Here is a 14139-nt window from a genome sequence, read left to right as displayed (position 1 = left end):
GCGGTCAAACGACCACCCCTCATCACTGTCAAACGCTCCCTAAAACACTTCAGCGAGCAGGCCTTTCTAATCGACCTGGACCGGGTATCCTGGAAGGATATTGACCTTATCCCGTCAATAGAGGATGCCTGGGTATTCTTTAAAAGTGCCTTCCTCACCATCTTAAATAAGCATGCCCTATTCAAAAAATGTTGAACCAGGAACAGATATAGCCCTTGGTTCTCTCCAGACCTGACTGCCCTTGACCAGCACAAAAACATCCTGTGGTGTTCTGCATTAGCATCGAATAGCTCCCGTGATATGCAACTTTTCAGGGAAGTTAGGAACCAATATACACAGTCAGTTAGGAAAGCTACGGCTAGATTATTTAAACAGAAATGTGCATCTTGTAGCACAAATTCAAAAAAGTTCTAGGACACTGTAAAGTCCATGGAGAATAAGAGCACCTCCTCCCAGCTGCCCACTGCACTGAGGCTAGGAAACACTGTCACCACCGATAAATCCACTATAATTGAGAATTTCAATAAGCATTTTTCTATGGCTGGCCATGCTTTCCACCTGGCTACCCCTACCCCGCTCAACAGCCCTCCACTCCCCACAGCAACTCGCCCAAGCCTCCCCCATTTCACCTTCATCCAAATCCAGATAGCTGATGTTCTGAAAGAGCTGCAAAATCTGGATCCCTACAAATCAGCCGGGCTAGACAATCTGGAGCCTATCTTTCTAAATTGATGTGCCAAAATTGTTGCAACCCCTATCACTAGCCTGTTCAACCTCTCTTTCGTGTCGTCTGAGATTCCCAAAGATTGGAAAGCTGCCGCGGTCATCCCCCTCTTCAAAGGGGGAGACACTCTAGACCCAAACTGTTACAGACCTATATCTATCCTGCCCTGCCTTTCTAAAATCTTCGAAAGCCAATTTAACAAACAGATCACCGACCATTTCGAATCCCACTGTACCTTCTCCACTATACAATCTGGTTTCAGAGCTGGTCATGGGTGCACCTCAGCCACGCTCAAGGTCCTAAACGATATCGTAACCACCATCGATAAGAGACATTGCTGTGCAGTCGTATTCATCGACCTGGCCAAGYCTTTCGACTCTGTCAATCACCACATTCTTATCGGCAGACTCAACAGCCTTGGTTTCTCAAATGATTGCCTCGCCTGGTTCACCAACTACTTCTCTGATAGAGTTCATTGTGTCAAATCGGAGGGCCTGTTGTCCGAACCTCTGGCAGTCTCTATGGGGGTGCCACAGGGTTCAATTCTCGGGCCGAATCTCTTCTCTGTATACATCAATGATGTCACTCTTGCTGCTTGTGATTCTCTGATCTACCTCTACGCAGACGACACCATTCTGTATACTTCTGGCCCTTCTTTGGACACCGTGTTAACTAACCTCCAGACGAGCTTCAATGCTTCTTTTAAAGGAGGAATCACTGTACAAATACCTAGGTGTCTGGTTAGACTGTAAACTCTCCTTCCAGACTCACATTAAGCATCTCCAATCCAAAATTAAATCTAGAATCGGCTTCCTATTCCGCAACAAAGCCTCCTTCACTTATGCTGCCAAACATACTCTCGTAAAACTGACCATCCTACCGATCCTCGACTTTGGCGATGTCTGTTACAAAATAGCCTCCAACACTCTACTCAACAAATTGGATGCAGTCCTATCACAGTGCCATCCGTTTTGTCACCAAAGCTCCATATCTACCCACCACTGCCGACCTGTACGCTCTCGTTGGCTGGCCCTCGCTTCATCTCGACGCCAAACCCACTGGCTCCAGGTCATCTACAAGTCTCTGCTAGGTAAAGCCCGCCTTATCTCAGCTCACTGGTCACCATAGCAGCACCCACCCGTAGCACGCGCTCCAGCAGGTATATCTCACTGGTCACCCCCAAAGCCAATTCTTCCTTTGGCCGCTTTCCTTCAGTTCTCTGCTGCCAATGACTGGAACAATACTGCAAAAATCACTGAAGCTGGAGACACATATCTCCCTCATTAGCTTTAAGCACCAGCTGTCAGAGCAGCTCACAGATCACTGCACCTGTACATAGCCCATCTGTAAATAGCCCATCCAGTACATAGCCCATCTGTAAATAGCCCATCCAACTACCTCATCCCCATACTGTATTTATTTATTTATCTTGCTCCTTTGCACCCCAGTATCTCTACTTCCACATTCATCTTCTGCACATCTACCATTCCAGTGTTTAATTGCTATATTGTAATTACTTCGCCACCATGGCCTATTTATTGCCTTACCTCCCTTATCCTACCTCATTTGCACATACTGTATATAGACCTTTTCTACTCTATTATTGACTATATGTTTGTCTTACTCCATGTGTAACTCTGTGTTGTTGTATGTGTCAAACTGCTTTGCTTTAACTTGGCCAGGTCGCAGTTGCAAATGAGAACTTGTTCTCAACTAGCCTACCTGGTTAAATAAAGGTGAAAAAAAAATAATATATATATATATTTAGATTTTCCCATGATGTCAAGCAAAGAGGCAATGAGTTTGAAGGTAGGCCTTGAAATACATCCACAGGTACACCTCCAATTGACTGAAATGATGTCAATTAGCCTATGAGAAGCTACTAAAGCCATGATATAATTTTCTGGAATTTTCCAAGCTGTTTAAAGGCACAGTCAACTTAGTGTATGTAAACTTCTGACCCACTAGAATTGTGATACAGTGAATAATAAGTGAAATAATCTGTCTGTAAACAATTGTTGAAAAATGTACGTGTCATGCAAAAAGTAGAGGTCCTAACCGACTTGCCAAAACTATAGTTTGTTAACAAGAAATTTGTGGAGTGGTTGAAACACGAGTTTTAATGACTCCAACCTAAGTGTATGTAAGCTTAATACTTTAACTATACCTTTAAAACCACTAGCTTTACAGTGCGTTATTTAGAGCAGGACTCTCGCTCAGTGAGTAGAGGGACAAAGATAACTCAGTTCCTGAATTATGTCACAGAGTGTGACTCCAGCCCAGTCGTATTCAAGCCACTTTAGTCCCTCCACTCCCTCAGAGACACCAGCGGTATTAGAGACTAGCTCTCTACGTGGGCCTCTACAGCCACCGTCCTACACACACACACACACACACACACACACATCACACAAAAACACACTGCAGGCTTTTGACCTCCATTGGTCACAGAGGAATGACACAACACATATAGAACACACAGAGAGTGGTAAACAACGGGAAGGCAACAGACGCCATCAGGCAGACCCTAATGGAGATCAGCATTAGTATTGGAGGAAAAGTGACCCATAATTACGCAAAAAAGTATCTTATGAATCATTATCTCAAATGGTGACCAGCGTGACCAGTAGCAATCTTTTAAACACCAGTGTATGAAGAATTCACACTGGCTACATCAAATCCTGCGTAGGTTACACACAGCGAGACACACAAAGCCTCACCCTCACACACATCTTCCCAAGGCCCCGGATCATCTTCGGGCAACCTGTTTGCGGAGAGATTCTCAACATCCGTCGCTATAGAAACCACTCTCCCCCCCCTGATTGGGCACTTCCACAGCAATGGGAGGGACGGAAAGGACACATAGTGGCGATTGCGGACACTGCGGCGGCAGGGCCTGGGGGATAAAGGAATGAAGTGGTACACACTGAGCCACAGCTAAGCCTGGGAGAGGAGAGGGGGCCCTCAGCGCCCACACAATGCAAACGGCAGATTCAGACATTGATTTGTGGGGAGAAGCGGGTGTCTGTAGCAGAGGAGATAAGTGGCGTGCCCATAGGGCTCCTCTCTTATCACTGGTGCCCTCGCAGGAGGAAAATACCAAATTAAAGCTCACGGCACCGTGGGTGACACAGTGTTTGTTGAGATCCATCAGCGCGTCGCGTCTGATCATCAGAAACGCAATGAGACTGAATGAGGCAAAACTGAGACCTGGGTTTGACAGATCAAGACTGGCGTTGAGAGAAGAGGTAACCAGAATAGGCGGTGACTTCAACACGCTGGTTGTTTTCTCTTTTCCCCCCTCTCTCCTTCTCTCTTGTTCCCCATCTCTCACTCTACATATCCATTGTTCCCTCTCTCTATCGCTCTACCTCTTGTTCCCTCTCTCTCTTATCTCTCTCTCGTAATTGGACACCAGGCTGCAGTTGAGATGTGCTCTCTAATACAGGTTACTGTGGCGACAGAGCAGCCACTGAGAGGCATTCATATCTATTACATTAGGGGAGCACGGAAGATATTAGGACTGAGACCATTACCACTGATGGAACACAACACACACACACACACTACAGGGAGAAGAGGAGATGTAGAGACAATATTAACACACTACAGGGAGAAGAAGACATGTAGAGACAATATTAACACACTACAGGGAGAAGAAGAGATGTTAGAGACAATTATTAAACACACTACAGGGAGAAGAAGAGATGTAGAGACAATATTAACACACTACAGGGAGAAGAAGAGATGTAGAGACAATATTAACACACTACAAGGAGAAGAATAGATGTAGAGACAATATTAACACACTACAGGGAGAAGAGGAGAAGAATGACAGAAAGAAAGAGAGGGAGAAAGATATATTATGTGTGAGAGAATGAGACAGTGAGCGAAAAGAAAGAGAGTGAATGTGTCGTGTGGTTTGTAGAGAGAGATAAACAGGAGGAGTTGAACAGTCAGAGGGGTAATCCTGCATTGAATTTGAGACCAATTAACTGGCCTGAGTGCAGAAACCCACAGGAGAGAATCATGGGCAGAACAAAGCTCTGATCAATAATAATCCTCCCTCTCTCCAGTTGGTTAGCTCTGCTCACTTCCACACCTTCCACTGACAAGACACAGGTCCAGCCCAACAGGTGCCGTGTATGTGTGTGTGAGAGAGAGTGTGTACTGTGCGCGGTGTGTTTGGTTACCTGGGCATCTGTACGAAGAGTGACTTGTTCGCCTGACTTGATCACTCATGAGTGTCGCACAGAGAGTATCAAATCTGTGTGTCTCACAGCATAGAACAGTGATTGTGTGCGGAGGGGGGGGGGGTGTTATTCTCTGCTGTCCCTAATCCTCCATCCTCATTTGCCTAATTAAACAGAGCCTGCCGAAGTTGCCTCGGGGGGGGGGGGGGGGGGGTGTTATTCTCTGCTGTCCCTAATCCTCCATCCTCATTTGCCTAATTAAACAGAGCCTGCCGAAGTTGCCTCGCTGTTTGTTCCTCATCTCTCCTTCTCCTCTCCTCCCTCCGCTCCTCCCTTCCAATGAGCCAGCCAAAAGCCCCGGCACCATGGCAGAGAAGAAGAGAGGGATGGAACAGAGAGATAGGTGGATAGAGAGAGCGCATCCACACTCCTGTTTTGTACCAGTGGTACTGTTCATTCACCATCCGTCATTTTTCAACTGACTGTGATTCCTCTGCTTCATTTCATCCAGTATTCTCTTTGCACAGAGAGACTAGCCCTCCCTCCCTCCTTCCTTCCCTTACACAGTGAAAAAAAAACACACACAGCCGTTGTCCTGTCATCACCAGTCCAGGGTAATCGATCTTGTCTGCTTATTATGCCTGACACCACTAGCTGTACCCCACACCAACCACATATAGATGTACCTTTAAAACCCCTAGCTGTACCCCACACCAACCACATATAGATGTACCATTAAAACCCCTAGCTGTACCCCACACCAACCACATATAGATGTACCTTTAAAACCCCTAGCTGTACCCCACACCCACCACATATAGATGTACCATTAAAACCCCTAGCTGTACCCCACACCCACCACATATAGATGTACCTTTAAAACCCACAGGGGACTGTAGCTTACTCTATATGTCCTACTGATTTACTAACTGTGCAGAACAACAACTCCCTTGATCCAAATTGCACAGAAACCAACGGTACGGAACTCTACCTTTGTTAAGGTCAATATTCATCTCTAATATAGCTGAATTCTAATTCCATAGGGGATAAGGAATGAGGGGAAAGGTAAGCTATTGCATACCAAGGTCTTATATAAATAGCCAGAGGGTTGAGGAGACTAAGGTGAGAGGTTCAGATGGACCACTGGTTCTCTGAGGACCAGACAGCACATGCATTGCTGCACAAACAGTAAATGAACTACCCTCCCACACAGTCAATCAAGTACGCACACACACACACAAACAAGTATGGTCACACACACACACACACACACACACACACACACACACACACACACACACACACACACACACACACACACACACACACACACACACACACACACACACACGGCAGGCAGAGCCCGCATTAATATTCTGCTGGTTGATTCACTAGCTCCAGCTGGAGATGAGGAGATGGAGACCGCCTGGGTCCTAGGGATCGATACACAGGCAGAGCAGCCAGGCAGAGCAGCCAGGCAGAGCAGCCAGGCAGAGTAGCCAGGGATCATCTGACAGGACCAGCCAGCCATGCCTTTTAAAGCCCCTATGTCCCTTAGCCTCAACATCACAGACCCAGGCCTCCACAGAACCAGCGAAACAGAGACACCGCAGCGCACCGAGGCTAACCGCCACACATGGGCCACTGCCATACGTGATAGTATGACGGGAGCTGCCTAACCAGCACTTTAACCAAGGCTCAATACCATAACGAGATGGCCGAGCTGGGTCTGAGTTACGTACGCAGGTTCACCAATCAGAGCTTGAAGCCCTGTGACACAGCAGTAAGAGCACTATCTGTGGACCACAGCGTAGTGTAGTGTGTAGATTGCATCCTACCTCCTGAACCTTCACTTTATTTCCCCCACCCCCTCTACTCCCTCGTGTCCATTGACCCAGATCTTAATTCCATTACCCACTTGCCACTATTCGCCGCATTTGCTGCTATTTTTCAGCCATTTTATCCGCTCCCTCCACAGTATGTCTTTTCTATAGTCCTTTCCTTCCACATCCATTCATGTATTTGACTTTCACCCCTCTGTCACCTCTTTTCCCTCTCTTTTAGTGCTGAAGAGTAAATGAAGAGCGTGGGGCCCCAGTAGAGAGGGCAGACAGTCCGCGCATCATCGCTCATTTCTGTCAGTCTACCTGCCTTCTCCCCATGCCCCTAGAATAAATACACTTTAAATCACCCTGCACACACTGGCTTTGTCCCGCACTGCACTTTATTACTGTCAAATGAGGAGTCCTGGGAATAACCTAGCCAGGGCTGACCCAGTCATTCTCCATACTGTACAGTATATCTAACCTATACCCATAGCATCTCCCTCAGTCAGTGTAGACACAGCTCTGGCCTTTCACTCTCCTTCTCATTGGCTCAGCCTCCAGAAGGGCAGGTGTTGGGGCTTTTCCCTCAGMTCAGCCTGTTKGATGACCTTCTCAGGGAGAGTTGTCTGGTGCAGACACAGCTGCTCTTAAGCCCACAGAGCAGAGCTCCAGCACAAGGGTCAGAGGACAACCCTAAACCGCTGCATGTTGACACACCCGTTGGGTGTTGAATCCCAAATCTGGGCTTTAAATGAATCCAAGTCGTCTTTAAATAGCCTTGACCACAACCAGGAGGCTCAACATCCACACAGATAACAAACATGAATGGGAGAAAGGGAAATCTCCTTTTTCCTCTCTGCAAAGAGGACTATCTGAACTTCTATTCTTCTTCATTCCCTCCAGTCAGACATGTATTATTCTAGGTTTACCTCGCCGTTTCCCTCTCCTCTGTCAAGGTTCGAGTGTTTCCAAGGTTTCCAAACCTTGAGAGAAGTTTACCTTTAACACAAGAAATAGAGATTTTTAATCTCACGGTTTGGCGTCTGAGAGTCCTGCAAAATTGAATAGCGGTTGGGGATTATTGAACAATAAACAAACTGTTTGGAAAGACAGAGGGCTTTCTGACTCTCTGGTTCTTTTGATTGTACTCCTTGTGGACTGATTGYTCTATTCTCTTGCCCCTATAAACGGGGTCCTGTCACAGAGGGAGGGGAGTGAGGGAAGAGTTGTTCTTCTCAAAATGACTATTGTATTGTTGCGTTTTCCATTAGTGGATGATTCCAACAGAACKGGATGTAGCTAGACACTCAAATAGATACTCTGGTTTTTAGGCCTTGCTGTCCTATTCATTGTTGATACCCAGACACAGACGATGGAAAGTAAAAAAGACTGCAAAAAAAAATAAAAAATGGAATTACTCACTGAGAAATCTTGCAAATGCTTGAATCCATTCCTCAGTTTTCTGAAAATAACATCTGTCCTCTAAGCCATTTTGCAATTTGTCTTTGAAATGGCCTCGTCACCTCCTCGAGACAGCGGGGGAGACATTAGGCCTAATTCAACTCATCTGTCCTGTCCATTCAACAGAACTATCTCCCCGTGTCATGCTTTAGCTGGCCTGCTCTTCACTGGCACCAGTCACACCTTGGACCGGACCAACATGGGCAGGTCCAAAACACTTCATTAACAAACAGTAATGCTGGTGTCTATCAGTTCAGTTCTCAGGTGTTGAACAATGAGACTGAATGGGTCATGGTTTAATGTCTAGTCTGCCTTGTTCAGGCTGAACTAGGTTGGGTGTAAAGACCACTTTACAGTGCAGGTGTGCACTTACAATTCAGCCATTTTAACCAATTTTCAGGTTAAATAGCTCAGTCTGACATTGATTGCTACTCTGGCTGGCTAAGTGATTTTGCTACGTGCGACAAAACAAACCATCCCGTTCCATAGGCTCTACGGTATAGTTTTGTATTGAGGAATGCGGCTAGCTTCATTAGAGAAATCCTGTCATTGTGTTGAAGCCATTCTGATGAAGGGGACCTAACTGAGTGACCCGGAACGTGGCAATTCCACCTCTGCCCCCAAGCCACCCAGTCACACAGATGTAGACASAGAACCTTTCCTACAGATCTTTGTTACGAACTCTATTCTTTCACCCTCCTCTTCACTGAGCCCGTGAAACGTTATCTCGGACGTATAGCTCGGTTCTTTTTCATCAAATCAATTTTATTTTTCCCCAAAGGCAGGAGGCTCTTTTCCTCCTCCCTTTCAACCTCCTAACAAAGAGCACAGCAACAAAGCCCGCCGTTTCTTAGCAAGCAAACCAAGAGCCCTCTACCCATCATGCCTTTCTCTAGCAGGAAACGCGCTGTGTCAACATTATCAAGCCGGGCGGTGAGATAACCTCCGGTGAGATGGGCAACAGGGCGATTGTCTGGGAAAACACAGAAGCCAGGCTTCAATTAAACCCCTGGGGCTACAGCCCTGGAAAAGGCCTCTCACCCACACACACACACACACACACCAACACCACAGCCCCGTCACTCAGACCTGCTACCGCAGCAGATATTATGACCTCCAAGTATAGAGGGGAAGTCTGTATTCAACCCCATTCCCAATAGACAACAACTGTCATGGCTGACGGCCCACCCAATCTGCACTATTGCCAGAATGCCTGTATAAGACGGCTGGCCGACTGTCAACTGTTCACAGTATCTGTCCACGTTGGACTTACCTGAGGCGTTCTTCAGGTAGCCGTTGGAGTCCACTGTAGTGTAGCTGACGTATGGCCCAGGCTGGTTCACACCAAACGGCTGCAAGATCGAAAATCCAAACCAACACACACACACACACACACACACACACACACACACACACACACACACCACACACACACACACCCACACACACACACACACACACACACCACACACACACACACACACACACACACACACACACACACACACACACACACACACACAGCATTAGAGATGAACACATATATTAGTGGAACCATTATCCCTGAAACGACTGATCTCCCACCATTTAATTCTCAACACAGACGCCAAAGTCTTAACACAGACATCTGTCCCCTTCCATGACTCGCCTCAGGAGGTTTTGGCTGTGTGTACAGAGCGTGTGCGAACCCTCCTTGACCTTTCTGAAGCCAATGGGGATCTGGGTGCAAACCCCGGCAGCTCTAGGAAGCTAGAGCTGTCCTCTGGGTGAAATAAAGCACAGGTTCCAGCAGACGGAGGACAGGCTACAGTGAGCCTGACATCACAGCCAGCTCCATCACATCCTCTGCATTATGCAGTCCTCCCCACTGCTCCTGGTAATCCCTCAAAATGCCAATGAACAGCACAATGTGGCGAATCGGAGATTAATTTTTAAACGGTTCGGGGGAAAATGAAAATGTTCCCCCTGAAACGTAAATTAGGCCGATGCTATGTAGCTTTCTCTGTATCTTCAAGGGAGGACTGGGGAACATTTAGGCCTGAACAGAGTGATCATACATGAAGTTAGGTCGCCTTCTGATTTAGAGCCCGGTGTAATCTTCTGGATGGCTTYCCATAGATACCAGTTACCGATGCAGTACCACCTCTGAGTAGATTTTTGAAAGGTCCTCATATGTACTGAATGATTATTTTTTTAAACGACAACTGATTTTATTTTCAAGTTGTTGCACTCCAAAGCCACATAAATGCTAGACCTCATGATACACAAGTTGCCACTAAAACGGCTTGGAATGAAATCCACTGCCCTAACAAACTGTAGTGTAGCTCTGTACTGAGTCAAGGCTGCTTGGTAAAGGGCTTTCACAATTCTTGACCCACCCAACCGTTTCTCCGGGTTTCCTGTCTGAAAGAGCCCTGACCTCTGTGGCCTTCATCAGCTCTACAGTGTACTGTGTACGGTTGGGAATTGCCAGGGACCTCACGATATGATATTATCACGATACGCTGGTGCCGATAAGAAACACTAAGTGTACAAAACATGAGGAACACCCACTCTTTGTATGACAGACTGACCAGGTGAATCCAGGTGAAAGCTATGATCCCTTATTGATGTCATCTGTTAAATCCACTTCAATCAGTGTAGATGAAGGGAGAGAGACAGGTTAAAGAAGGATTTTTAAGCCTTGAGACATGGATTGTGCATATGTGCTATTCCGAGGGTGAATGGGCAAGACAAAATATTTAAGTGCCTTTGAACAGTGTATGGTAGTAGATGCCAGATTTGAGTGTGTCAAGAATTGCAACGCTGTTGMTTTTRTTCACACTCAACAGTTCAAAGGTACTTAAATCAACGCTCAACAGTTTCCTGTGTGTATCAAGAATGTTCCATCACCCAAAGAACATCCAACCAACTTGCCACAACTGTGGGAAGCACCGGAGTCAACATGAGCCAGCTTCCCTGTAGAACGCTTTCGACACCTTGTAGAGTCCATGCCCCAACAAATTGAGGCTGTTCTGAGGGAAACAAGGGATGCAACTAAATATTAGGAAGGTGTTCCTAATGTTTTGTACACTCAGTGCTTGTATTGCGATTCCCACGTTTCCCACAATTCCATATTTATTGCGATTCTCACACTTCCATATGTATTGCGATTCTCACGATTCCATATGTATTGCAATTCTCACGAGTCTATATGTATTGCGATTCGATACTGTGATTTTTTTGCTATTGGATGATCAAACATATTGCTCATCATATGTCTGCTGCAGGGAGACAGAAGAGAGTTTTGATCAGTCATGGAAATAAAAGTGTTGAAAACCATTTGGCTCCCTATTTAAAACGAAGTTGGAGAACAAGCTATGAAGGAAACATACTGGAGTTTTGGTTCAAGTACAGCTAACTAGTGCAAAAATAATATTGCAATATTATCAAAACGACACATCGTCAAAAATCATATCCAGATATGTAACTATAAATTTTTTCCACCCACCACTAGTACTGTGGGGAGACGGTTCTCTCAGCATGCCGCGGGTTGGGGCTCTGAGGAGCAGTAAATGACTGAGTGGTCATATGGAGGCTGTATGATCTCTTCATTATGGGCCGATGACGCCTAATGAAGAGAGCTTTCTGTCTGCCTCGGTTTTAACAGCCTAATGAAACGCTATGGCAGGCAGCCAGGTTCCACACCGACAGACCCTCCCACACCGACAGACCCTCCCACACCGACAGACCCTCCCACACCGACAGACCCTCCCACACCGACAGACCCTCCCACACAGTACAGTACTATACATTGCATGTAGGCCTATAGCTTCATCAGACTGAACAGTTGTACAGTACAGGGATTGGAAATTGAACAAAGGCTCTGTGGAAACTAAAAGGGAGGAGGTGGATAGTGATAGACAACGAGACAATAGGTGGGAAGACAGACGGACAGAAGAGGGTTAGAGTGATGGATGTGAGGGACTTAAGGAGGAGGAGAGCGGAGAAAACAGCCCAAAGCTCCAGACATGGGCTCCATCAATCACCCGGCTGAGTCAGGCAATGGTGGGGTGAGTGTGAGCGGACACACAGTGGCGAGGCAAACAACACAAACACTACGACAGGACCAGCACCAAGCCTGTCCGTCACTAGCTGTGGGGACATTTCCATTTGTAGTCATTTAGCAGAGGCTCTTACAGGACCAAGATGGCCAGACTGACTAGTTACAAGATAAGRCTTTTCACTCTCTKAAAAATGATTCGAGAATTTGTATTCTCTTTTTTTCATTGCGTTACAATGCACATGCATACACASAGACACTAGTCTTACCTTGACGTTTCCGGGGCAGTCGTTAGAACAGAGTCCACTGAGCACTGAGGTGGAGAAAAYGAAGACTGATTAGCAAGCAACAGGGACTTTATTTGTCCTACAAAATCTCATACAGTGTGGGAGTTGTCTGTGACTAACAACACGGCTCGATGAGTTAGACACTGTATGGTTAACGTCGTCATCCCGGTAGGAAAACCCAAASTTGGTAGACTTAAGATAGACCTGCAATGCTTATTTTGTTTTTCTGTCGATGCTTATTAACGGGGAAGCTAAATAAATGAAGTCATTGCATTAACATCGAACAGCCCCCGGGATATGCAACTTTTCAGGGAAGTCAGGAACCAATATACACAGTCAGTTAGGAAAGCTAAGGCTAGATCTTTCAAACAGAAATTTGCATTCTGTAGCAGTAATTACAAAACGTTTTGGGACACTGTAAAGTCCATGGAGAATAAGAGCACCTCCTCCCAGCTATCCACTGCACTGAGGCTAGGAAAAACTGTCACCACCGATAAATCTACGATAATCGAGAATTTCAATAAGCATATTTCTACGGCTGGCAATGCTTCACACCTGGCTACCCCTACCCCGGCCAACAGCTCTGCACCCCCCGCAGCAACTCGCCCAAGCCCCCCCCCCCGCATGTCCTTCACCCAAATGCAGATAACTGATGTTCTGAAAGAGCTGCAAAATATGGATCCCTAGAAATCAGCTGGGCTTGACAATCTGGACCCTCTCTTTCTAAAGTTATCCGCCAAAATTTTTGCAAAACCCTATTGCTAGCCTGTTCAACCTCTCTTTCGTATCGTCTGAGATCCCCAAAGGTTGGAAAGCTGCCCCGGTCATCCCCCTCTTCAAAGGGGGACACACTCTAGACCCAAATTGTTACAGACCTATATCCATCCTGCCCTGCCTTTCTAAAGTCTTCGAAAGCCAAGTTAACAAACAGATCACCGACCATTTCGAATCCCACCGTACCTTCTCCACTATGCAATCTGGTTTCCGAGCTGGTCATGGGTGCACCTCAGCCACGCTCAAGGTCCTAAARGATATCATAACCGCCATCGATAAAAGACAGTACTGTGCAGCCGATTTRATCGACCTGGCCAAGGCTTTCGACTCTGTCAATCACCGCATTCTTATCGGCAGACCCAATAGCCTTGGTTTCTCAAATGACTGCCTTGCCTGGTTCACCAACTACTTCTCAGATAGATTTCAGTGTGTCAAATCGGAGGGTCTGTTGTCCGGACCTCTGGCAGTCTCTATGGGGGTGCCACAGGGTTCAATCCTCAGGCCGACTCCTTTCTCTGTATATATCAATGTCGTCGCTCTTGCTGCTGGTGATTATCTGATCCATCTCTATGCAGACAACAACATTCTGTGTACATCTGGCCCTTCTTTGGACACCGTGTTAACAAACCTCCAAATGAGCTTCAATGCCATACAACACTCCTTCGGTGGCCTCCAACTGCTCTTAAATGCTAGTAAAACTAAATGCATGCTCTTCAACCGATTGCTGCCTGCACCCTCSCGCCCGACAAGCATCACTACTCCGAATGGTTCTGACTTAGAATATGTGGACAACTACAGTGGTTCCTCCTTTAAAAGTTGCGAGCTTGCATCG

The 14139-nt window shown here is 46.5% G+C and overlaps 1 protein-coding gene across 1 annotated transcript in view; it reads right to left on the bottom strand.

Annotated features, from left to right (window-relative positions):
- Positions 1-14139, bottom strand: part of itfg1 (integrin alpha FG-GAP repeat containing 1) — a 132259-nt gene that overhangs the window by 20288 nt on the left and 97832 nt on the right. Inside the window, 2 exon segments of the mRNA XM_070445376.1 lie at positions 9478-9556; positions 12516-12559. Coding sequence (XP_070301477.1) covers positions 9478-9556; positions 12516-12559 — 123 coding nt within the window.

Source organism: Salvelinus sp. IW2-2015, linkage group LG10 (genome assembly GCF_002910315.2).
Source record: "Salvelinus sp. IW2-2015 linkage group LG10, ASM291031v2, whole genome shotgun sequence".
In the NCBI taxonomy this organism is placed as follows: Eukaryota; Metazoa; Chordata; class Actinopteri; order Salmoniformes; family Salmonidae; genus Salvelinus; species Salvelinus sp. IW2-2015.
This window is presented reverse-complemented; position numbering and strand designations above follow the sequence as displayed.